This window comes from Elgaria multicarinata, chromosome 16, assembly GCF_023053635.1.
Source record: "Elgaria multicarinata webbii isolate HBS135686 ecotype San Diego chromosome 16, rElgMul1.1.pri, whole genome shotgun sequence".
Lineage (NCBI taxonomy): Eukaryota > Metazoa > Chordata > Lepidosauria > Squamata > Anguidae > Elgaria > Elgaria multicarinata.
Window position 1 is genome coordinate 20,540,799 of NC_086186.1, and position 27,411 is coordinate 20,568,209.

The 27,411-nt window shown below is 45.1% G+C and overlaps 1 protein-coding gene across 1 annotated transcript in view; it reads left to right on the forward strand.

The window, feature by feature from the left end:
* Positions 1-27,411, forward strand: part of NTRK3 (neurotrophic receptor tyrosine kinase 3) — a 464,240-nt gene that overhangs the window by 401,124 nt on the left and 35,705 nt on the right. Inside the window, exon 16 of the mRNA XM_063142789.1 lies at positions 19,002-19,076. Within this exon, the coding sequence (XP_062998859.1) occupies positions 19,002-19,076 (75 nt within the window). The remainder of the gene's footprint in view (positions 1-19,001; positions 19,077-27,411) is intronic.

The following is a 27,411-nucleotide window of genomic DNA, read 5'->3' on the forward strand; positions in this document are numbered from 1 at the left end:
ATACCCCCCAAAAGCCATATACTGGGTACCAACAACAGCAGAAGGGCCTGCATCCCAAACCTTCCTTGTGAGCTTACAGGGGCATGGGGCTGGCCCATGTAAGAAACAGGAAGTTGGACAAGATGCTCCAATCTAGGAAGAAAAAGTGCTCTGATGTTGTTGGGGTTTTATTTCTTTTAATCTTCTTCACCAGTCATGGTTCTCCCACACTGTTTCTCCAAGAGATAATGCAGGTATGATTGAATGGTGATCTATTTTTCCTAAAGAGGTTAAATTTTAAATTTTGGAGAGTGATTGGCACCGGCACTAAAATAACTGACCCATTTAGAGAGTAAATGGAGCCATGATAGATGGTTAACATCAGTGTCGTTCAGATGCTTTCTTGGCACGGGGGTGGTGCAGACATCTTCCAAAATCTTACATAAGGCAAGCCCACATATCTGAGACACACCAAGCCAAATTCTCCCACATCCCCAAAAATCTACTTGCATGTAAAAAGGTAGCATATCAGGGAGAAAGGTTCAGTCCAGCCTTCTCTTCATCATATTCTTTCATTCCTCCCTCCTCCCACACACACAGGGCATTTTCACTGGGTGGCATTGGGATATACTAACGCTGGGCTGAAATGTCTGCCCCATTCATTGGAAACAAAATGAGAGACAGCCAATTTGGCAAGGTTTTTCTGGATGGGTGTGGTATAAATTTGGCAAGGGGCTGCGGTGGACAAAGCTCTCTCTTGACAGCTCCAATTTTCTCCCAGAATGGCAGAGATGCAGTGTTATTAAGGGTAGCACGGTGCGGGGAGAGCATGTTTTTGTATTCAGGTGGTTCTGAGAAAATAACATAGCATTTACTGGCAGGAAGCCACCATGAACACCTGCACGGTTGCCACTACCACTAAAGAGTTGATTGTGCTGCACTGTTGCTAAATGCCACTTGTTAAGCCCTGCTGAATATTTCTGGAATTTCCCTCCCCTTGCTGAAATCACACACACACACACACACACACACACACACACACACACACACACACACACACACCAATTTCTGGCATCATTATTCCAGGCCAGAAGTTCAAAGATTCAGTCATTTTGGCTCGGCTTTAAAACATACAAACTCTAATCTGCTGTTTGAAGTGGTACAGTCCCAGCCAATTATTACCACTCAATTCTGCTTTGTGTATGTAAATGAGTGCTGTGCTGAAAATGCATTCTACTTCCCCCACCCCTCTTCCCAGGAGGAGAGACAAATAGAAATGGATATGTTTAGCCTTGAGAAGTCAAGACTGGGGGGAGACATGATAGCAGTCTTCAAGGACTTGATAGTTTGTCACACAGAAGCAGGCCAGGATCTTCTAGATCATCCCAGAGTGCAGGACACAGAATATTATTACAGGAAGTTAGATTCCGGCTGGACATCAGGAAATACTTCTTGACTGTTAGAGCAATACAGCAATGGAACCAGTTACCAGGGGGGTTGTGGGCTCTCCCACCCTAGAGGCCTTCGAGAGGCAGCTGGGCAGCCATCTGTCAGGGATGCTTTAAGTTGAATCCCTGCATTGAGCAGGGGGTTGGACTTGATGGCCTTATAGGCCCCTTCCAACTCTACTATTCTATGTTTCTATGATTTTATTCTTTTGAAAGCAAGTGTTCAAAGGAGAATAAAGAGTTTGGGTTTTCTTTTTGTGTGTGCTTACTTCTGCTGTAGCCAAAGTGTGTGTGTGTGTGTGTGATTTTTCAATGTATAATCATTTCTCAGGCAGTCTGCAAGTTCGCTGATTTCCTACACTTCAGCTAAAGCCCACAGGAAGACATTACGGGCTGTCTCCTATTTGACACTACAGCTAATTTAAATTACGTAGTGTTAGCGTAAGTGACCTCTAACACAACATCAGTAGTATTTGTGGGCACAAGAATTTTCCTTCTCTAGATGTCCTCATCCTTATGGTTGCTCTTCAAGTTCAGGTTTCCATCAATGTACGTTCTAAGTTTGTATACACTGGATGAATTACGCCCATGATTAGCTCATTGAGACACCTGTGAACTGCAGACCCTTTTCTAGGCAGTTACAATTCACAGGTCTAGTGAGGAGCTGACCTGTATTTCCCATTCAAGAGACGCTTTTGAATGCACGTGAAGACATATAATTGACTCCAGAAGGCACCCCTTGTTGAAAGAGAGAGAGAGAGAGAGAGAGAGAGAGAGAGAGAGAGAGAGAGAGAGAATGAATGAATGCTGGAATCAGCCCTCCTTCCCTAGAAAAAAAAACACCATGCAATTATTTTCTCTTTCTCTAATTATTTCATACGCATTTCCAACACCACATTTCACTCCAGTCACGCACCTGTCCTTTCTTCATCCTGACACGTGCATTTGACATTCCTACCTCTTCCTTTTCTTGCCCCCACCTCCAGAAACAGGCATCACTGTGGTACAAGCTGTACATTCCTTTTTCTTTCTTTTCTCTGTGTCTTTCATTAAAGAAAAGGCATTGATAAATTAAAGAGAATCCAATGGAGGGCAACAAAGATGATTAAAGGATTGGAGGCCGTGACCTGCAGAGGGAGATTAAGGAAACTTAATACGCGGAGCTTATGGAAAAGGCGACTGGAAGAGTGACTGATAACTGTGCATAAAATATGGGAGAGGAAATAATAGGCAATTTAGGCCCGACCTCGGTACTCTCCATCCAGCCCAGACGCAATTTAGACAAGGGAATAATTTGTTTGAGGTAGATGGTTGGGCGCCATCGTTGGGAAGGTTCAGAAGGATAGCAGATAAGTTCGCATGGCTCAAGATCAAGGACGGAGGAGGATCATTGGTGGCAAATATGTTATTTGACAACCACAGCCTGCAATTTTGACCGGCCTCCCCCAAATCTCTTTAAATGTATACGAGTGATGTGCAAAAAATGAAAATTCTGGTCATGAATCACAAGTCACACAATCTGTTCTTCATGAACAGAGAACAGCCATTGCAGGCAAAAGGAAAACCGGGAACCATGATCCTATTGGCTGTGGGAGCATTTTGTATTTTTGCTCATTTTATGTGTCTAATCTGATTTTTCTGATTTTTTAAAGAAATACCTGGTTGTTTTTGAAGAAAACAGAGGGATGTTTACCCATCATACCTAAAACCCGCATAGAGTAATTTAGGGTGCAGTCCTATGGGGATGACGGTGAGCCTCCAACCTTGGAGGCTTATGGACATCTGATGCAGATTCCTGCTCTGAATTTCAGCTAGATGGGCGTTTATACCCATCTGTCTGAGACATCGGGGAGTGGGATGGAAGGAGGCTGTGGAGGCTGGAGGATTCCTCATAAGTTGGCCTCCCCAGCCATCCACAGGAACAATCCAGAAGACATCTGGAAGGCCACAAATTGCCCACCCAGGCTTAATTGATGCCACCCTGGCCTTAGTCAATGAACCCTTCAGTGAGTTATTGAAACGTTGCCCAGCATACAAGCAGAACACCTTCTTGTAATTGATTCAGATTTCTAGTTCCCAGCAGAAGAACACTAAGCAAACGTGAGTTTCAGGTGATTTCAGTGAAATGTCATTGTAAGTGTCTGTGCTGAGTTTCCCATGGCGTATGCAGCAATTTATCATTTTCTGGGGGTGGGGAGGAGGTGGAGGATTCCATCTGAAGGATGACATTGACATGGCAGGTCTCAAACTCTCTGTAGGCTTTAGGTTGCTGTGTGACTCTTTCTCGCTCTCTGTGCGTGCATGTGGGTAGGTGCTCACATTTTGCATTTTCCCTGAACACACGATGGGATGCATAAATACATTCTGGGCTCAGGATTAACTCCTGTCTCTTTGCTTTCATTTCTGTTTTGATTTTTTGATTTTTTTGTTTTTATAATCTTCTAAAACAAAGGCAGGAAAGCACCATCTGGCTGCAGCGAAAGTGGGATGCAAAGCAGTTTGCAAAGGTGAACTGCTTAATTTCCTGCTACACGTCTGCATACAACAAACAGACATTTATGTAACAAAAACAGCCGCCTCGCTGGCCTTCTCCTTCCCATAAGTCTCTCCAAGTTCTGCCTGAAGACAGATGCGTCCTTTCCAATGTGGATCGCTTAGGAATGTGTTCAGTTGTTTATCTTGCTTTTGACAAGACAGGAGGGTTTTGTTTTAGGCTTTTGGAAGATTATATTTTTAAATATAAATAAATAAATAAAAAGTGTTTGGAGATAGGTTTTCAAGAAGGGGGCGAAGTCCAAAGGAAGCTATCTTATTTGCTATCTTTAAATTTTGGAGTTACAAACGTTACCCCAGGGATGTAGGAGGATTTTGTTCCTGTTCACAAATCATGTGAACATGTCCTGTACACAACCTTGACTGCAAGTAGGGACAGAGATCTTGGGGATTTCCACCACCCACCCACCCCAAACTTGCATTTCACATTTGAAAAGGCACACTTGTGCAAAGGTGCAAATCCCTACTCTGCATTTTCACGCTTTAGCCTATGCAGGAAAATGGGCATTTTCAGTGGGGGGAAAACACACTGAAAATAGCAATATTGTTGCTGTTGTATTTCAATTGGTAAATAATGCACATGATTCCCAATCAAAAAATGCACACACACACCCTTGCTTTAAAAAAAGAAAGAAAGAAAGAAAGAAAGAAAGAAATGTTTGCATTCAGGAATGCAAATTATGTAAAACAAGCTTCAAGGAAGAATTCTTACATCACTTCAAAGAATTCTTAAATCCCTACATCACCGTGGGTTCACCTCTGGTCTGCCTTCCTGAGGGGCAGAAGTGTGGGCAACTTCTATTTCTGCACACAATTTCACCTTCTCATGTTCCAGCATCACATGTTCAAGACATATTTATTATTATTATTTATTTCCATTATATCCCACCTTTATTCCTCCAAGGACCCCAAGGCGGTGTACATAATCCCCCTCCTCCGCTCCATTTTATCTTCACAGCAACAACCCTGTGAGGTAGGTTGGGCTGAGAGGCTGTGACTGGCCCAAAGTCACCCAGTGAGCTTCCATGGCTGAGTGGGGACTAGAACCTGGATCTCCCGAATCCCAGAACAACACTCTAGCCACTACACCACACTATCCAGTTTTGCAATGCACTCCAGAAACTTGGTTGTGTATTGCCACAAGGTGTATTACTGCTCCTAATGGACTTATTTGTGTATCATCTTACATGTTCAGCTTGCACGTTTTCTTTCTTTGATGACACCCTTAAAACCACCTGACTTTTCAGGACATGTATCTGCAATAGAGAATCTGACATTTTAGCATCAGAAACCAAAGCAATAAAAGAATGTTCATGACATCCCTTAAAGTGTGAATGTTGTGTTTCCTATTCCAAAACTACAAGATTCCGTCTAAATATGGGGGGAAAGGAAGCATCTGCCCCTATCTCATGATTTCTTCTAGGTGTGAGGAAATCCAGTTCTCAGATGGTATTCTCTTCACAGTAAGAGCTGTCCCATTCATCTGGGTGGCTGAAGCAGACCCAGCAGAAGGTGTGTGCTAATCAGGGGCAGGCAACCTTTCTGGGCCTGAGGACACAGTTAGCCTACATTGAGAAACTGACCTGGGCACCACCACAAAATGGCTGCCATGGAAGATACAGCAAATAATCAGTGACCTGCGAAAAAGACCGAGTACAAGGCAAAGGTGGGGGTTGTGATGCACTTCACTAAACAACTCCCTTGAACCCACAGTTTTCAAGAGAGAAGTGATCCTGGTGAGAAAATGTGTCCTTTTCTGCATTTCTTTTGTCACTTGGAAATGATAGGGTGCCTTGATAGGTGCCAAGAATGATGTCTGTAGGTGCATTGGTTTTCCCTGTTTAAAATTTGCTTTTCCCTGTTGTAAATTTGCTCCCTTCAGTGAAATTATATGTGTTTCCTCCTGCAATGGGGGTAGTAACAGTATGTCTCATGTTGCTGTGATGTGGGGTGGGTATTGCATGCTATTTGCCCTGCAGAAATGATATTCTCCAAGAACATTTACCACCCAAGAGGCCTCCAGAGTAATGTGGTAGGCAGTGGATCCAACAGCATGCCACATCTAAATGTCCCAAGAGGTCAAGCAGACACACATCATTACTAAGATGCCCTGACCCATATTTTTGGGACTGCAGCTTGGTCCGTGACTGCACAGACCTCTTTCTTTGGTACGTCAAAAGTCGATACTATATTTCATGGGGTATTTAGTGTTTGGCGACTCATCCTGGAAACCTAGTTGCAGTGTACTGGCGAAATCGATTCTTCACCTGCCTTTCAGGAGTTCTATCATCCCTCCCTATTTGATTGATGCTAATTAAATGAGCTTCTAGGCCTTTTCCCCTTGATTAAAACTGAAGAAATAATGGCCTGTGAAATGCTGGCCATTTCCAGCTAAATAGAGTCAGTCAAAGAGTTGCCTGTGATCCCGCTGATACCATCATTATGACACCTAGCAGAAGCCCAGGGCATGCATCAAATGCCTTAGTGTCTGGCACACCACGTGTTTTCTGCCTCTCTGCGGTAGCATTTTCCTCTAGCTTTCCAAATGACGTGATATTTAAGGAGGGATGGGGGAGAAATTCATTCACATTTTGATGCGAACTTTCCCCATTTCATCCTTCTGAACCACTATGAGAATCGAAGCTTCAGTTATTTTATTTTATTTTGAGACAAAAATGGCACACAAAAATGCGTATATGGGGGAAATTATTCAGAAGTGCATTATATTTGGAAAATGGCTTGCAAAAATATGTATACGTTACACCAAAATGCAGGCAAAAGTGCACGTATTAGAGGAAATGGGAATAAAAATACTGATGAATATTCATGCTAACTTTTTTTAAAAAATAATCAGTGTTTTGGATGAACTGAAGTTAAGACTGGAAACATTCTCAAATTGGAGACAAACCTAACTAAAGATGGGGGAGGGGACACAAAAAATGAGAAAAAGAGAAGTTGATGGTTTGGGCCATCACTATATTTAAGGCAACACTGCAGGGTGAATTTTTTTTTTTTTTTTTTGCCGTTCTGGCCTGTTGTGGTGGGGTACCGGGGAGAGGATCCCCCAAATAATAGTAGGATGATGCCCCAGGGCATTTCACATATCTTGAGGAGCAAGAATGCAGCTCTGGAAATGCCAATGCTGATCTCTTTAACAGAAGCTATTACAGTAGAATTTGGGAGTTTTAAGGGAGCATTCTCCTTCCTGGCTTCCTCCCCTCCCCTTTGTTCACACCAAGCAGGAAAAACCAACTGATAATGACACACACAGAGACACACACACCCCTTTTTCAAAATGTGAAGAGCCCTTCTCGGCAAAGCATGGTGAGCGCACAGGAATTAACCGGGGCAATTAGGCTGTGTTACATTGCACGGCACCATCGCAGGAATGGTAATTATTCTAATTTCTCTGTTTTCACCACCCCACAACACCTGATCCTCAGGCTCCCTTTCCCCACCCCTCCACCCTGTGCCACTTCACTCTCCTCCCCCCACCCCAACAGCCCTCCACCTGCCTGGATGATGTTTTGGGATGTGCCTGCTGTTCCTTTTATTATTGGTAATGAGAGTGATGTTGACAGAGAGAAAGAGAAGAGCTCTTGTCAGGCTGGTGGGAGCCTCTCGAGTGGAGGCTAGTGAAAGGGGCGGTGGTGTTGATAGAATCAACACCTGTGATCTAAACAGTTTCTTAGGCTAAGGCCATAGCTAGACCTAAGGTTTATCCCAGGATTGTCCTGGGATCAAACCTGTTCAACTAAGTGCCACACAGGGCATCCAGTGCTCAGGCAGGGACGAACCCGGGATGATCCTGGGATAAACCTTAGGTCTAGCTACGGCCTAAGGATGGTCTTCCTTGGGTCTTATATGGTCTCTGTGTTACAGGACAATGTACATGGATTCTCCTCCAGATTAAAGCCATTTGGACTGAGAGTCTGAAGAGTCACTTGCGTTAAGGGTGTCCTTCCTTGGGTCTTGTATTCTCTCTCTCTCTCTCTCTCTCCCTCTCTCTCTGGGTGGGTGGGTAGGTAGGTGTTACAGAGGTGTGGCTGTTACAATGCTTCTGAATAGCCCTCCCGATTAAGGGCAATTGGACTAAGAGTCTGTCGGTCCAGACGTTTCCTCTTTTGTCAAGCATGTCAGTGTCTTTTGTTTGTTCTATTAGAAGCAACTGTAAATCAAAGAGACTATATGCCGGTGAGTTCAAATGTCTTGCAACAGGCTGGACTGGGAAAGAAGGGGAGCTGGGGAAATAGACGTTGCATGGTAAGGAGGAAAATGGAAAGCAGTTACCATTGGGTTGACTATTGTCCAACACAAGCCTTCAGCATATGTGTCCACGTAGACCACACACACACATGCACACACACACACACCTGGCCTTTTGTGTGGTCCCCATTCACCCCTGCTGATGCACAGCCAGATGTTCTGCTGAAATTCAGCAGCATGGCAGCAGCAAAAACTAAAAAGGAAGGAAGGAAGGAGTGGTGATTCTGCATTAAACAAGGCATGCCTTGTTTTAAAGCAAAATTGGGGTGGGGGAAGTGCGGACTGTCACCGTTTGTCAGGCTACCACATTTCGACACCACATTTGACAGTGTGGTGGAAGCAAGGGCTAGGGGTGTGCCCTCCCACCCCCAGGAATTACTCACCTTGCTCACCCTTGCTGGACTCAGTCCAAATGGCTGAGTAAGTGACAGTGAACTGCTGCTGGTGTTGAGCTGTGTGTTGAAATGAGGGGCGTTGGAGAGATCCATCTTGCCGAGGGGGTGGGGTTGCGAAGCTCGCCAACCTTTCATAAACTCACCCCCTGGACTTTGGCTCACTTCCCCATAAGGTGGCCTGACTCGATCTGCACCAAGTCGGGCAAGCTCGTGACTATTCTGATTTTTCGTAAATAAAAGCTGTGCCGATTGTGGCCGAAATAGACATTTGTGCAACTTTCTATTTATGCTGTGGGTGTGTGGGAGATAAAAGATTCCAGATTTTGGGGGAAGCCCACAGCTTGGATGGCAAATGCAAGCTGACCGGGCAGGCAGCAAGAATCTGTCGGACCCCCAAAGGGCTGGATTTGCACATGATAGACATCCCCCATTGAAATCCAGAGAGGGCAGTGACATCTTCCAGTCATTGATGCATTGGGGGGGGGGGGATTGTATTCCCAGTATTGGAATATGAGCTTTTCACCACCATGATAGCTTATAGGATCCATTTCCTCTGACCTTTTCATAGACCCCAAGGCTGAGCAATATGTTCCTACAATTTATGAATAGGAGTTCTGTAATAACACTTTAGATTAGCCTTCCCAAGCCAGGTGTCCTTCAGATGTTTTGGAATACAACTCCCAGCATTCCTGACCATTGGCCACGCTGGCTGAGGCTGGTGGGAGTTGATGTCAAAAGAATGTAGAGGGCACCAGGTCAGGGGAATCTGGCTTATATAAATGTACAGTGTAGCCACATTTGTAACACACTGTCTTATGTTCTGGCCAAGTCAGAAAGGATATCGTAGAGCAAGAAGAGTTATAGCAAGGGACAAGAGAAATGATCGAAATATCATCTTGGAACATCTTCTCTCTATTGGAGAACTACAGCGTTTGTTTCGTTTTTAATTTAGCAAAAAGAGATTACGTAAGGAAGGGTGAATCCATCAATTTCAGGTTCTCCAGCATTTGATTTTCTTTTTAAATCTCACGATCTCCGCAATATGAAGGACTTCTCCAACGCTGGTAAATTCTTAGAAAAAAAGGAACTGAACTGAAATGTTCATCCCTCTACACCAGACAATCTCAACAGGTACAGCTATTCCAAGCGTGGACGGAAGCATGATGTACTTGCCTGCCGAGCAATAACTATGGGTTGGTGTAGAATCCAGTTCATTTTTGAGCCAATCCAGAAGGCGTGGGAGAGTACCTCTCCCACTTTTGCTGGCAGTGGCAGCAAGAAGAGAGGAATGGAGAAAGAGGCTTTCTCTCTCTCCAACCCACTCCTTCTTTACAGCCCTGATATGCTCCACAGTGCATCTGGAATTCCAGAGCAGTGTCCCTTAGAAGTTAGAGTCCTTTTGGAAAGACGAGAGTGTTTGGGGATGTTGTGGTGTGTCTTCTCCAGCCCTAATATTGCTCTGAGAAGGAGAAGGGGCAAGGAGGTTCAAGTTGATGTCACTGGGCTGGATGAGATGAACCTTGGTCTTACGCAATCCAAACAAGTGTTTTTATGAACTTTACAGGCAGACATTCAACAGATATAGCTTTTCCCTATCACTGCATCACCATGCCAAGAAAAGGCCCCGCCTGTTGATGGATGGCCAACTATTCTGTATGGTACAGTGACAAAGGATTCAAACGGGCCGGGGGGGTGGGCAGGCCTGGTGCTGCCATAGAGGCAACTCAGGCGGCCGCCTAGAGCGCCAAGCAAATGAGGGCGCTGAACAGCGTACCCGGAAGCTGCTCTCCTAGAGCGGTTTCTGGGTGTGCTGTTCCAAAGCCGCCGCCTCAGCCTCCGCCCAACCCCAGTATCCTGGCTCCTTCGTAGCCGGGATGCTGGGGTTGGAGGCGGAGGCTTCCGTACTTCCAGGCACGCCGCTTCATTTTTTTTCTTTTTTTAACCAGCTGACTGGCCCGCAGGGGGGAGCAGCAGCAGCAGGGGCAGCCGGGCGGGGGGCGGCCTCGGCGGCCCCTCAACAGCAGCGGCGGCGGCTCCTCACGTCCCAGAGGCGGTGGCGGCGGCTGTGAGGGGGTCGGTGGGCCAGCCCGCGGTGGCAGCAGCCTCACCCCGCGGCGGCGGCGGTGCACCTCGCCTCCCATCCTGCCCCGCCCCGCCTCGCCTTGCCCCAGCCCGGCTCTCGCCCGCGACGCGCTCCGGCTCTGCGGCCCAGGCGCGACGCTTGAAAGCCTCTGCCCCGCCCCCCAACCCCAGCGTCCTGGCTTCAAAGCCGGGAGTGGGAGGGAGTGGGCAGGTGAGTGAGGGGGCGGTGAGTGAGTGAGTGAGTGAGTGAGCGGGGAGGGGAGGGGGCGGCTTCAGAACGGGCCTGCCAAGGGCGCAATATAGTCTGGCACCGGCTCTGGGGTGGGGTGTTGGATGGGAATTAATTGATTCTAGACCCAAAGCAGGAGTGCAGATCCATAGGTCTGGGGCAAATCTGGCCCTAACGGGGTTCCCCAGAAGTTCACATCCCCGTCTCCTGGCTGGGCACCTTTCCTCTGACCGCTGATCATTGGGTGTTTTCCAAAAGGTCCCAAAAGATTAAAATGCCTCTCCTAAGGTTAAACCCAGTTTGTTTAGCCCAGAAGCATATGAAACAGGCAGCGTGTTTGATGATCAGATGGCTCTGTGTGTAATTGTGGGGTGTCCGGTCCCCCCCCCCCGTCGCAATGCCACCATGCACACATCATCACTTGTTGAGTGTGTTAGAAACTCTTTAATTGTTACAAACCTGAAGGCTTCCCTTAGTGCAAAGGGCCATTCAGAAAGGCATACAGAAGACAGAGTAACCCCAATTTACATACAAATGTCCTTCCCAACTTCCTGTAATTAAGATATTTGCATGGAAGGAGTTGTCTTTTCTTTTCTTTTTTAAATCCTCTGGGTGAGGACGTGGTCAGAATTTTTACTCTCTGGGTCTGTATTTGAGAGAGAGAGAGAGAGAGAGAGAGAGAGAGAGAGAGAGAGAGAGCAGCAAATGAGCAAAATGCCATGAGGGGCGAATACATGCCCTTTCATCCTTTCTTCTGTCATTGCTTGCCTGCTTTTGGGTTCTGACAATGGAAGCTGGACAACCCAAAGGCAAGAAGGAGGAGGTTTTGACCTTACTGCAATGGCTGTAAATGCAGCTCATGCTTTTCTCCCCTAGCAATGAATGGTGGCTCTTCAATTATAGAATGGGGGGGGGATACTCATGGGTCACAATTTCCCTGCGAAGGCAGGTCAAAACATTTGGGCCTGTTCTTCTTGTTGTTGTTGTTAAAGACAATGAAGGGGTGGTGTGAATATATATATATATATATATATATATATATATATGGTGACCATATGACCGGATGTGCCCAGATTTGTCCGGGTTTTTGATGGCAAATCCGGGAGGGGGATGGAAAATCCGGGTATTTTTTTCCAAAGAGCAGCTCTAATGGGAATTAGCAAAAATGCTTATAACTCCGTCATTTTTTAAGATAAAGACATGAAACTTGGCACAATGGTAGCACTTAGGAAGGGCTTTAGTTGTACCAAATTTGAAACAGATCCGTTCATCCATTGATTTTTTAGGAATTTTTTAAAAATTGAGGTTTTAAAATTACTATTTTTAAAATCGTCATTTTTAAAGTTAAAGAGATGAAACTTTGTACCATGATAGGATTTATGTAGAGCTTTAGCCACACCAAATTTGAAACAGATCTGTTCATCCATTGATTTTTTAGGATTTTTTTTAAAAATGAGGTTTTAAAATTATTATTTTTTAAACTGTCATTTTTAAAGATAAAGAGCTGAAAGTTGGCACCATGAAAGCTTTCAGGTAGAGCTTTAGCCGTACCAAATTTGAAACAGATCTGGGGGCAGTGGTAAACCCTGTTAACAACAACAGCAGCTTGCAATGAAAAGATATTTGAGGGAAGGGGATTGTAAGCCTATGTGGCAGGGTATTGCTATTTACTGTTTTACTCTGTACAGCACCATGTACACTGATGGTGATATATAAATAAATAAATAATAATAATAATAATAATAAAAGCTTTAAAGTACAGCAAAACCTACAAAAGTAGGAGTGAGTGAAGTTAATTTCAGATACATTGAATCTCTCACTTGTTCTTTATTTCAGTGATTTTAACATTAAGATGTTATGTAGAACAGATTTGTCTTAAATGTGTGCTGTAAAATCAGACGTGTGACCAAGGCTATGTTCGGGTGGGCACGCCCCCTTGGTACTGGACATGCCCCCTTGGGGGTGACCATGTTGTCCTCCTTTTTGGTTTCCAAAATATGGTCACCCGGAGCATGGTTTCTAGATTCAGGCCCAGGCATGAGCAGTTAGAATTAGGTCTGTTCACCACCACCCTGTACCACTTCGGATCCCGATCCAGAGGTCCAGATCGAGATTCGGACCCCATTTTGCCCCCTTCCCCACTTACTTGCCTCTGCGGCAGATGGCGGAGGCAGGTAAGTGGGGAAGGGGGGACAAAATAGCAGCCAAATAAGCCCCCCTCCCCCCTTACCTGGCTCTGCCGTCCGCCACCACACGGACCGCAGCAGTGGCGGACAGCAGTGCCAGGTAAGCCCCTCCCCCCCACTTACCTGGCTCCATCGCAGTCTGGGTGGCAGCTTCAACTGAGGCCTGGGCCTTAGTTGAAGCTGCCACCAGGACTGCAACAGAGCCAGGTAAGCCCCCTCCCCCATTACCTGGCTCCGCCACCGTCGCCGAATGGACTGTGGTGGTAGAGGCCGGTAAGCCCCCCTCCCCCACTTACCTGGGTCCTGAGCTTCGGAACAGTCCAAATCGCTTCGGACCATTCCAAACCACTCCGAACAGATCTGGACCTCCCCCGATCTGCTCTGGAACTGGGCTTCGGAGGTCCGGATCAGCCAGCTCCACTTCGGATTTGGGGATCCGAAACAGAGTGGAGCACAGCCTTAGCATCTCCCCAATCTTCTCTAAGCCATATTAAAATCAAGGCTGGAGACGTTGTCCATGTTTCAAAACACACACGCCCAGCTAATACTAAAGAGAGGGTTGCTAACAGGCTGCTCTGATGGGCTGCCCCCAAGAAAACTCGAGTGACTGGCTGTGGTTTTACCAGAACTCAGGTTTTTTTCCAGAGCTCTGCTCTTTTAAAAATACTATTCTTGTTATTTTTAATATGGTGTTTTTATTCTTTTATCGTATCTGAAATCTTTGGGATGTGGAGTGATATATAAATACTGTAAATAAATAAATAAATGTGTGAGGGTCAAAAACTCCCTCTCATGGAGGACCTATAAAGTACCCTGGTTTTCTTGCTTGGGGGGGGGGCAGCTTGGCTATGCAACACCCCAGCAAAGAGAAGGGGCTGCTTTTAAGATCTTGGGTGGCCGTGGGCTTGAAAAATTAAAAACAAAGAAATAGCATTATGTCTTAAGCAGTGACATACCATGAGGTGTGGGATGCTTTGCTCCAATCCAGGAAGGTGCGAAGGAGCAAATCTCAAGTTTGCTGAGATCCTCTCAATTCGACGTCGAAGCTCATTCCGAACTTACGTCTATATCCGATTGCAAGCTTGTAGTTTTGCTTCCCCTCCCCCCTTTACAGATGAAAATGTTCATGCACGTGTTCCCAAATGTGCACATCAATGGCGCACATCTTTGAAATGTTCACATTTTCTTCCAAGCAACAGTTTGTGCACATTTTTTCAAAGGTATACATGTTTTCATGGACTTCCCCCACCCCACCCTAAACGTGCACATTTTTCAATCTCAAGGTACTTTTCTTTTACTCCACGAATCCTATCACAGGCTTGGAAAGGTACAGATGGCGTTTTCCTCCATGTTCATTTCTGAGTCAATTGAGACTGGCGAAATTCTGTGCATAAATAAATGAACAGGAAAAAGAAAATCCTTCAGCAGCCTGCAAAAACAACAACACTTCTTCCCCCTCTTCTCTTTTTCTTGCCTTTTCTTGTGCAAAGAAAATATATGAGAACATTGACTTTTATATAGTCAGAAGCTGTGGCCAAGTCTTCATATTTACTCAAAGTGGGCTGTAAATCAGCATTGGATTGTTCCCTCTCTAAGACATTTGCATGGGGACAGGCATTGTGTGTGTCCGCGTGTGTTGCGGGCAGGGAGGGGGAAATTCAGTCTTTCATCCTGGCATGTTAGATGAGATTAGCATTATTCTTTATTATATTTGCATCCCCCATCCCAGTTTTTGATTGCTTTTCTTGCTTGGGGTTCATTTGTGCATAATGCACCATCACTGCTTGTGTGATTCTCATGTCAGACGGTCTGAAACTTTTGATTGTAGGGGAAATGTTGAAGCAACAGCAGAAAGCTCTCCACCCACCCACCCAAGCTCCAGCCTCCAACTGCCCCTGACCTCCTTAAACCAATGCCTGATGGCAGTTGCCTGGCGTGGACCTTCTCACAGGCCCCAGCATAAGCAAATGGCTAGCATTCTTGGGCAACTACCAGCCCCCCAGTTTCTTGGCAGTGCCCACTGCTGACTCTTGCCGTGGGTCTGGGCCTTTCTTTTATTTTTATTTCATTTATTTTTGGTCTGGCATTCCCACCAACCAGCACCAAGTGGCTGGGCATAACCACCATTTCAATTCCCCATAATGCCTCCAACGTAGAATCGGACCAAAGCATTGTGGGGGGTTTAAATAGGAGCTAGACCATTGGTGACAGCTGCTGCCAGATAAGGCCATCAACTGAGGATGAAACTCACCAGAGGGCATTTTATTCAGGGCACCCATAAATCTGAAACTGGACTTAACTTCCCAGAAGGATCTGGCTGGCCACCGTGGCTGAACCTTTGCTGTGATCCAGCAGGATGTCTCTGGGGTTCTTAAACCCTTTCCTTAAAGCCGGGGGACCCAACATGACACCTGCAGGTGCCATGGTACCCGTGTAGACCTCCAAGAGCACCCACAAAGCTCTCCACTCCCTACGACCTCCTCCTCCTCCACTACCTAGTTATTAGCCTTGCTCTTTCTGTCCCCTTACTTCTTTCCCTTGCTGTTTCCCCCTCTCTCCCAGCCTCTACACATGGCCATTTCTCCCCACTCTTAGCCTCCAGTCTTGCTCTTTATCTCCTCTGTACTCCCTTGCCTTGCTCTCTCTCCCCTACCCCCGTCCACTCAGCCTCTGGCCTCACTAGTTCTCTACACCACCCCGCATATCGCCTCTCTAGCTCACTTTTGACTAGCCATGCCCCTATGACCAGCCACGTTCTCTGTGGAAACCAGTGTGTGATGGTGGTGTCCACAGCCATTTCTCAAATCTCCAAATGGATCCATGGGTCCAAAAATGGTTGGGGACCCCTGCTCTAAACGGAATAGTGTAGGGTTGTCTTTGAAATGTGTCCGTTACCAAACTCATTCATGCTAGATGCAGTGTGGCCATTCATGCATAACCAAAGGAGAGGACTACAGAAGAGACTGGGCTACATAAAATGTGTATGTGCTAATTTATATGTGGAGCGGAGGTGTGGGGGAACTGTGACTAGGTGCTCTGCTCAGGTCTACTATCCAGGTGCTGACTGCTGATGGCTAGCTTTTGAGGCCTCTGCGCTCCCTTTTTATGGTTTCTTTATCCTTAAACTGGGCTTAAACTGGGCAACTCTTCAAATACAGAGCTCCCAACAGAGGGCAGTCCTCTCTAAAGTAGGACCCATGGCCATGATGTGAAACCTGGCCTTTTTCATAGGTGGAACCTTTCCCCTCTACCAAATTTGGGAAACAGCTAGATAAAATCAGGTATGTTTCCATCCCAAGGATTCCCATGTGAGAAAATTAACCCTGTACTTAACTCTCCTGTCAAAATTAATGGAACTTAAAACTGTCCTAGCCTTAGCTAGATTATGTACTTAATTCTTCTTCTTTGTTAAGATTATTTCAGCTATGGTTTTTTCCTTTTCTTTTTTGAAAATAGACAGTATGTGCTTACTTTTTCTCATCTAAAGTAGTTTTCAACATTGTTAATTATGATCATCGCAGCACCCCTGGTATGTTCGCTGTGGTTGTCTCTGTGGTCGCCATTGTTGTTCTTCTCACTGTTGTTCTTTGTGGTCGTCATCAAACTAGTATATTGTACACAGGGGTTTACAAAATAAGGAACCAAGACAGGTCCCTGCCCCAAGGGGCATGCAAACAAGCTACTTTTCAGCAATAGAGAGAGGCGGCACAAGAAGAAGACAGGCAGGAAGGATAACAATTAAGGATATCTAATCGATTCTCTTCAGTTGAAGTTCTTCTTGGATTTTTGTGTTCTGAGTTATTGGGATTATTTCCAGAATAGAAATACAAATACAAATACAATAGGAATAGAAATGCCTGTATTGGGCAGTTTTGTTGTTAAACTGTTATTAACAGTTTTGGTCAGGCTAGTCTTCATGGCCTGTTTGCCTTGATTTTCAGTTTCTTTGTGTCTTTCCCTATTCAGTAATGGGCATGTGTGCATGGAGGGAACACTTCAAAAAATTCAGTTTTGATGTGATTGTATACATTATTTCATCAAGCACTCTCTCTTTCTCTCTCTCTCTCTCTCTGTGCTTTTTACAAACACACAGTAATGTGTTTGAATGAGTAACTCATTGGAGGAAAAAATACCTTAATGCATTCATGGATGGCTTTTCTTTGGTGTTTTATCAATGCACACATGCACATAGTAACAGAGGAGGAGAAGAAAAAATGCAGATGAACAGAAGGCAATGAAAGGTGTTGCTAACTGTATATAGGGATGTCTGTCATTGGAAAACCCAGTCCTTTGGGGGCCTGATGGATTCCTGTGGCAACCCTATCTCAGCCTGCATTTATGATGCAGACAGGGGGTTCTTCCTGAAATCCAGGAACATTTTCAGGCTTTGAGAGGGAGGGGGGGCATAAAAAGCAATCTGAGGGAATTGCAGCCACAATTCGTACTAATTATGTGCATTCTTCCCATAATGTGCATGAATGATACAAATTGCAACCAGAATTTGCCCAAATTATGGGCACAAATTGTGTAGTTTGCACAAATTGTGGCCATATTATGGCCAAAATTTGCACAAACTGCTTTACAACAATTACAAAATTATGCATGGTATGGAGAATGTGGACAGGAAGGCATTTTTCTCCCTCTCTCAAAATGCTAGAACCCAATGGGGTCATCCCATGAAGCTGATTGGTGGGAGATTCAGGACAGATAAAAGGAAGGACTTCTTCACAAGTGCATACTTAAACTATAGAGTTCACTACCACAAGATGTGGTGATGGCCACCAGTTTGGATGACTTTAAAGGGGGGGTAGATAAATTCCTGGAGGAGAAAGCTATCAATGGCTACTAGCCTTGATGGTTATGGGTTATCTCCACTGTCCAAGGCAGTAAGCCTGTGTGCACCATTTGCTGGGGAAATGGGTGGGAGGGTGCTGTTGCACTGTGTTCTGCTTTGTTGATACCTGGATGATAGCTGTTGGTCACTTTGTGAACAGAGTGCTGGACTAGATGGACCCTTGATCTGATCCAGCATGGCAGGTCTTATGTTCTTAACAACAACAACAACAACAACAACCCTATGAACTGGCTGCTCTAGATCCAAACTGAAGTCCTGGGGGTGGGGGTGAGCTGAGTAAAGCTGGTCCCACCCCACCCCAGATGGATTACTCCCAACATCCGTAATTGTATATGATCCAATACTAATTTTAAGAAAATCTCCTTGTTGAACTAGAATTTGGGAGGACTGGGATGCACAGCCAAATACATCCATGGAACACTAAAGAGACGGGACAGAGGAAATTTTCTCATCCCTAGTAATGAGGCATATATATGAGCAAATTCATTTACCCGCACTTAATCTTTATTTGGTTTGGAGATACAGAAAGAGAGTCTGAGCCAAAGCTGTTTCATATGCAAACAACGGAACTATTTCCAAATACCTTTTCCTGATCTGACTGGGAGGTTAGAAAAACAACAACGGATTGGCCGGGCCAACAGGAAACCCAGTGAGATTCCATCCGGAGTGTTAATCGTATCTGTGTTACAAATATCTGTACAAGATGCTTACTAGTTCACCAACCTGCATATGAACCAATTCCTGTCATTTGCAAAGGTTTTCCCCAGCCCTGGAAGAAAACTGTTACATGCCCTAGGTGACTACCTTTTTACAAAGCCTCAAATGTGCATTAATCTTTTGGAATGTTGCAGCCAGTGCAAAGACAATTGATGCAGTTAAAGACACACCCTTTCCCTTCTTGTCCCCTGATTCATTCCTTCACATATCCCCCGTCCCACCTCCCCACTTTCCTTCTCTTTGTTTTCCTTCCCCCCATCTTTCCCCTTGTCTTCACCCATTCACTGTCAGGAAGTGCCGCATCCGAAGGGCTATTTCAGCACAACGTGGCAACAGCAGAGACTAGCAGCAATGGCCGCTTCAACAGTGAGTGGATTTCGACTCCAGTTGTTTGACTGAGAACATGGTGACTGCGGGTGGGACCAGGTTAACAATGATGCTACGCATTAGGAGTGTGCAGAGCTGCTCTGCTGCACTACGAAATTCAGAGCGGAACTCTGCTGTCCATGTTCTCCACTCTGATTTCAGAGCAGCTTCCTTTGCTACGCTTCGTTGGATTATCCGACAGAGCTCCGTTCCATTTCTGGATAACCACTTTGTTATAGCCTATGGGGATTAACAAAAATGCTTACGCCTCCATCATTTTTTAAAGATAAAGAGATGAAACTTGGCACCATGATAGCTCTTAAGGAGGAATATAGACATGCAACGTCTCTCATAGGGAGAGCACTGTCCCATTTCACCCCCATTAGAGCAAACAGTCAGGGAACGCACAGATCTCTATTTTTATAAACTGAAGATGCACAACTGTGCATCAGCAAAGTAAAGGATAAAAGGTCCTGCACAGTTTTGGATGTGGGTATGTGGAGGTGGGGGTGGTTTGAGGGGGATATTTTTTTAAAAAAATCCTAAAAATCAGGAGATGAACAAATCTGCTTCAATCTTGGCATACCTGAAGCCCTAGATAAGACCTATCATGCTGCCAAATTTCATCTATTTATCTTTAAAAATGATGGAGATGTAAGCATTTTTGTTAATTCCCATAGGCTATAATGAAGTGCCTAATATTGTCAAACTTTGACTACTGTCAAACTTTAAACCTAAAAAATCAAGGGATGAAAGGATCTGCCTGTCTATATCCCTCCTTCAGCAGTATCATTGTGCCAAGTTTCACCTAATTATCTTTAAAACTGACAGAGATGGCAGCATTTTTGTTAATTGCCATAGACTACAATGAAGTGGATATCTTCGGATACCTTCAGAGCTCTGAACAAACTTGGCTCCACACCGTGGGTATCCGACAGTTCAAAAAAAGACCCCTAACCACAGCGAAAGTTCAGTCAGACCCTCGGATTTCTGGACACCCCTACAAAGCATGCTGTAGTCTCTGGACAGACTGCAATTTCTGCTGTGGCATAGCTACACAGAAGTGCTGCTTCAATCGGTTAATTTGTCCCACATTCCTCCCAGTCTTCCCCTATGTCTTTTTCCCAAACAAGAAGGTTGCAATCAGAGATACGGTGGATTATACTTCAAACTCATATGCAGCTCCGTATCTCTGTGGCTTTCCTCTCTACCCAAGCTTATTTTCCCCTCTTGGACTCCTCCATCTCTGTTTTGCTTTCCCCCATCCCAGTACCTTTAAACAACTTCTTTTTTTCCCTAGGGAAATTTTTTTCAGTTAATTTTGATCAGGATTTACCCAGTTCACACCTTCCAAACTCAACAAGGACTTGGATAAAATCTGCAGTTGAAGTCTGTACCTTTTGAGCTTGCAGTGTCATTAGAGGATCCCCTCTCCCCCCCAAAATTGTTCAACGTTATCAGCAGTTTTGAAAAAATGTGCACACGTATGCTTTAATCAATGGGAGAGCAATGCACACGTTTCAAAGAGGTGCACAATTGAGGTGTACATTTGGGGGAAAATATGCATGCAAATATGCATGGATTTCCATGTGAAAAGGTGGGGGGAAGCTCACAATCAGATACAGACTTGAGTTGGAACAAACTTCAAGATAGAATTTGGAGAATTTTGGAGAATCCCCCTCCCCCCCCCGAATCACACATCCCTAAGATTTCCAATCTTCCTTTTCCATGCTTCCTTGTTTGCCTTGGCCTGCTGCCTTCTCAAAACACTGTCTCCTGTTTTCCTGGACCATGCATCTTTCACTATGGACATCTGCCTGTTCTGCCTTCCTCTGGGATCAGAACAGCTCAGCCAATCAACGCACAGAATGTACGGCACACCCTGCCTTCCTGTGACATTTGCTGGACTGCTATAATCACTAGTAGAAGCATTGCCAACATGGCTGCAGGAAGTCGAGCACATGCGTCTTTGAATGCAGCAAGTGCCAGGTTCAGTCCTTAGCATCTCCCATTAAGAGAACGACATAGCAGGAGATGTTACAGACCTCTGCCTGAGGTCCTGGCGAGCCACTGCATAACAGATTAGAAAGTGCTGGCCTTGGCAAACAAACAGTCTGACATGGTGTACACTGTCTTCCTTTTCCCCTAACCCAACCCTTTGCTTCTTTATTTGAGAGGAGGGCAGGCTTCAATTTTATAGTGAGTACTTTGTTGTCATTTTTATTAGCAACCAGAAGTCCACCAGGATGATCAGGGGTCTGGAAACAAAGCCCTATGAAGAGAGACTGAAAGAACTGGGCATGTTTAGCCAGGAGAAGAGAACATTGAGGGGAGACATGAGAGCACTCTTCAAAGACTTAAAAGGTTGTCACACAGAGGAGGGCCAGGATCTCTTCTCGATCCTCCCAGAGTGCAGGGCACAGAATAACGGGCTCAAGTTAAAGGAAGCCAGATTCCGGATGGACATCAGGAAAAACTTCCTGACTGTTAGAGCAGTACAACAATGGAATCAGTTGCCTGGTGAGGTTGTGGGCTCTCCCACACTAGAGGCAGCTGGACAAGCATCTGTCAGGGATGCTTTGGGGTGGATTCCTGCATTGAGCAGGGGGTTGGACTCGATGGCCTTGTAGGCCCCTTCCAACTCTACTATTCTATGATTCTATGATTCTATGAACTGCAGCTCGATGCAAAAGCCATGCAGTCACAATTAAAGAATTCTGAGCCCAGGGAATTGGTTTTGAGCAGCAGAACAGAGTTCATAGCCCTGCCCTTCTGTACAAAAATCTGCTCCTGGTTTTGTTTAAATCCCTTCTGGGGTCAGTCAGAGCCAGCTAGAACTCTAAATGAGCTATCTAAAGTGCTGGACCCCTTTTTGGGGATAGGGTCCAGCACTCTGGAGAATTCCTTTAGACTTCTGGCTGGTTCTGACTAAAACAGAGATTGGATTCGCAGCTCCACCAAAATCAGCCTCCACTGCCCTCAGCCCAATGTTTCCATTTCAGCACCATAATTTAGTTCAGGCAAGGTGGAGTCATTTATTTTATTTTTTGCTGTTTTTATTAAACAATCGGGAGTCAGAAATACTTGCCAATTTATAGCCAATGGTCCAGAGATCTACCACTTGATCGAAATCTACCCTCTTCCACCTTCTGACTATACAGATTTTTTAGCTTTTCCTGCAATTTAATTAATTGAACTTTCTGGCTTCGCCCAGCCTGGCCCTACCTGATTTGCTTCTTCATTTGCTGGCCTCCTTCTTTGATCTTTTCTACATAAATTTGCTGTACTTACCTTCGGTTTTTGCACAGAATTGCGATCCGAGCATTATACAAACTTACAAAGGGCATTTATTTTCCTGCTTTTCCACTACGTAACCTCCAGATGGTGCTGTGCTATAGTGGAATAACACAATTGAACAACTTGTGTTTTATTTATTTATCACATCTCTATACCACCCAATAGCTGAAGCTCTTTGAGCAGTTTACACACAAAAAAGAAGGGGAAACGTGTCATTTCAGTTTCACAAATATTACTCTGTGTGCCTCTTGCTTTAAAAAAAATACCCCATGCAACTGCTTTTTGAAAACAAGAGTAAAGCTAGAAGGATCATGATGTCATTTTTTAAAAAAACCACATCTATAAACAAGTATGAGTGAGGAATGATAAGCACCCATTAAATGCCTCATGTAGAAAAGATGTCTGATAATGTTCTTTAACAACAACAACAACAGATTTACCCCTCCCCTGTTACATTATATAAGCATTCCAGTTGTTTCATTTCACCCAGTGGAAGCTTTCTAGATGTTAACATTCTTCCTGATTTTTCCCCAGTCTATAAAATATGCTGATTTTTTTTTTTAAAAAAAAAATCCCTTAGTACATCTTGTACTATTTAATAATATAGCAATTAAATAATGTTAACATACTGGGATGATAGCAATTAAAGGAGTGAAACTTCTATGGGGGAGGGAGCATTCTCCATTCTACTTTATCTTTTGGGTGAATCACTGAAATCACACACATTCTTAAACACAGAGATCCCAGTGTTAACAACCCACCCACACCCACACACCCACAGACACACTTGGAAGCAAGAACTATTTTACATATGGTGTATTGGTGGAATATTTTTCTTCAGTACATCAAGATAGGACTATTCAGCTTGAGCAAGTCACAGGTCAATTCTCTCCCCCACCGTGGTTTTCCCACGTGGATCCCAGCACAGTCATTAGCACAAGGACTGTACTCCTTCCATTTTGCATCTCGGTTTATGAACAAAAGAAGCTGCCTTTTATTGTCTAGCTATTAGCCCATTTAGTCCAGCATAGGAATTGGAGAGACAGAAATTTAGTTTGCATTTCAATGCCAACTTACCTAATTTCGCACTTATGAACCAATACATAAACTTCTCCATGGAAGTTCAAGCTTCCCTCAATTTTGCAATGGAGGTCCCCAATTAAAAAAAATGTGTATGTAAGTATGCATATGGAAGGAAAGTACACACAGCAAGCACATCTTAGTGAAAATTAGGGATGTGCTCCGCTCCGATTAGGAGCGTAGAAGCAGTAGCGGATTGGCCTGCTCCGCCTTACCCAGAGGCGGAGTAGGAGCGGACCGCGGACCCCCTAGAAGCAAGGCGAAGAGAAGCGACCATTTTTCGGAGCTCCGAGTTCAGGCGGAGCGCTCCGGTCGCCATCTTGAAAACATTTCGCCATAGGATTGCATTGCGGCAAATAATCGCGCATAACTACGTTGTTTTTGAAGCTATCGTTCTGGAAATTCTTGTGCACAGAGAGTCGTGGATGGGGGTCATTTTGAGACCACTCTCAACTTTCTGCGTTGTCCGTGTCGCGTGCTATATTTTTTTGAAAATCGGGTCAACCGCGCGGCTCAAACTGCGTTTTCGGCTTTTCGCCCATAGGATTGCATTGAGGGAAAGAATCGGGGATAACTGGGGGGGTTTAAGCTATCGTTCTGGAAATTCTTGTGCACAGAGAGTCGTGGATGGGGGTCATTTTGAGACCACTCTCAACTTTCTGCATCGTACGGGTCGCGGGCTAGACGTTTTTAAAAAATCGGCGGGAAAAATACCTTTTTCAAAGGGCTGAGGGGCAGAGTCAGCTCCCGGTCATGATGATCCCAAAGTTGGAGGAGGGCATAGGCAAAACAGGTAACTTGGGATTCTGGGAAACTTCTCTTTCTTCATCTGAACGGGCTTTTCCCCGTGTTTTTTAACACAGTAGCCCCACCAAATGCACAAACACAACCTGAAATCATATACTAAGCCAAGAATAAGAGATAGAAACACAGCACTGCTCCCCACCCTAACCTTGGGGAACAACTGAATCGATGTGGTGCAAGGGGATGAGCTCCCCTAGGGCATCTCATCGTGGACGTGCCCCCACTCTCTCCTGCACTGGAAGGCCATTAGAGCCTTCCAAAGAGAGTAAAATGGTGGAGCAATGCCTATCATGAGTTGAAGTGAATGGTCACTTTTCAGTGGTGGAGCAATGCCTGTTCTGAGTCGAAGTGAGCGTTTTACTTCTTCTCAGAGCTGTGGCTGTCAGTGTCTTGAACTGGCAGCTACTTCCCCCTCCCCCGGGCACGTCCCCCTATTGCTGGTAAAAGACAGATATAGCCTTTTAAAAAAAGTTCTTCTTGTTGTTTATTGAGCAACACTGCTGCTTTTAATTCCACCCCTCCTTTGTTTATTGATTGATTGATTCCATTTTATATGCATTACTGGCTTATCCTTGGCTCACTTCCTTATGCCCCCAGAAATGCCAGCTGCATGCCTGCCTGCCTTCCCTCCCTCCTCCCCTGCCCACCTCGCAGGGATGGTGTGTGTGGGGTGCCCGATTTTCAAAAAATCGCCAAAAATCAGGGGATGATGGGATTGCTTTGAAACTTGGCATGCGTGTGTATATCCCCATGAGGTGTCATGGTGCCAAACATGAGGTTTCTAACTTGAACAGAAAAAAAGTTGTATAATTTTTTAGCTTTCAATGCAAGCCTATGGGGGGGGGGAAACGGAGCTCCGGATCCGGATCCGGAGCTCCGGGCGGAGCGGAGCGGAAGTGGGCGGAGCGGGGGCGGGGCGGAGCGGCCCGATCCGGAAAATGGCGGATCTGCAAGTGAAGCGGAGCGGGGGGTCTGTGCACACCCCTAGTGAAAATAACATTAAAAATGCACAATGCTCGGAAAATATCTTGCAAAAATGTGTCTGTAAGGCAAAATTGCACACTAAAATGCGTATGGATTTTCTTGCAAATGTTACTTGGGGGTGGATAGTTTGTTTGTTTTTAATCTTTTCAATTGACGATGAATTGAATTTAACATTAGAGACATGAGGACATTAGGGAGCAATCTCATGCCCCGATTGTCTGGCTTTCTGGCTCCAATTTCATAGGGTTCCAAGCTTGGAGCCAGGAAACTGGGTACCCCACAGTCTCAAAGCCAGTAAGGGGAGAACCATACCAGCAAAATAGGGCATGGAGATGGGGGAAAGTGGTGCACAAAAATACTTCTGAATTTTCATGAAACCTTTCAAAACAAAATCTCCAGGTTGGAGATGAACCAACTTAAACTGGGAAAATGAGAAACCAAGAGCAACCGAATGTGATCTTGATAGGCTGGAGCACTGGGCTGAAAACAACAGAATGAAATTTAATAGGGATAAATGCCAAGTTCTACACCTAGGGAAAAAGAAACCAAATGCACAGTTACAAAATGGGGGATACTTGGCTCAGCAATACTACAAGTGAGAAATATCTTGGAATTGTTGTAGATCACTAGCTGAATATGAGCCAACAGTGTGATGTGGCTGCAAAAAAAGCAAATGCTATTTTGGGTTGCATTAATAGATGTAAAATTGCATGAGGTACTGATTCCCCTCTATTTGGCCATGATTAGGCCTCATCTTGTGTAGTGTGTCCAGTTCAGGGCACCACACTTCAAGAAGGATGCAGACAAGCTGGAAGGGGTTCAGAGGATGGGAAAGAGGATGATCAGGAGACTGGAAGCAAAGCCCCATGAGGAGAGACTGAAAGAATGGACCTTTTTAGCATTGAGAAGAGAAGACCAGGGGGCGGGGGGAGACATGATAGCATTCTTCAAATACTTGAAAGGTTGTCACACAGAGGAGGGTCAGGATGTCTCCTCGATCATCCCAGAGTGCAGGACATGGAATAATGGGCTCAAGTTACAGGAGGCCAGATTCTGGCTGGACATCAGGAAAAACTTCCTGACTGTTAGAGCAGTACGACAGTGGAACCAGTTACCTAGGGAGGTTGTGGGCTCTCCCACACTAGAGGCCTTCAAGATGCAGTTGGACAGCCATCCATCAGGTGCTTTAAAGTAGATTCCTGCATTCAGCAAGGAATTGTACTCAATGGCCTTATATGCTCCTTCCAATTCTGCTATTCTATGATTCTATGAAAGGTTGACCATCCCTAGGTATAACCTCTCCTCCCCATATGAAACCACAACAAAGGCTTTGCACCATGTGTACCATAGTTAATTGCCCCTGTTAGCCTGTTACTTTGAGCTGGAGGATAAAGGAAGCACCTAAGAGGAGAATTATTTCCAGATTCCCTGTTTGGAGTGGGCAGGTAAAATTTAAAGAGCATTTTGTATGTTCCAGGGCTCATACAGGGGATATGTTGTTGGATGGAACAAATGTTGCTATCCCTTCTGCTAGCACTCAATTAAAAGAGGCAGCTGGACAACCATCTGTCAGGGATGCTTTAGGGTGGATTCCTGCATTGAGCAGGGGGTTGGACTCGATGGCCTTGTAGGCCCCTTCCAACTCTGCTATTCTATGATTCTATGATTCTATGATTCTAAAAACAACAACACATCCCTCCCTTGTTAAAAAAAAAAGTAGTTCTAAGCAGGGATGTACCATGTGAAAGTGACAAACATGTCCGATCACCACCCAGCCGGTACGGCTTGGGCGGAGGATGGATTTTGCAGGCAGTGGGGAGCCAGGAATAATGAGAAGACACAGCGTGTGCTCTGTACGTGTACAGCCTCTTGAGGTGGGGGGCAGAGCTAAGCATATAAAGGCTCTCCCCATGAGGCTATCAGCCTCTTTCAATTTTGACCCCACCCTCCCTCCCTAAAAACCAGTATGGGAATAACCAGTCGTCCCCTTTGTAGGAGAGGCTGAGTAGGGATTTTCTCTGTCATTTAGTAATGTGCAGGTTTTTGCCTACTCCATCCTGGTTCCAATCTTTAGAAGTGGAAGATAAATAGGTTAATTATAAATGGTAGGGTTGTGCGGGAATTTGGGGAAGTCAGGATAGGGATGGTGAGCGCTCTGGCACCTTTATGG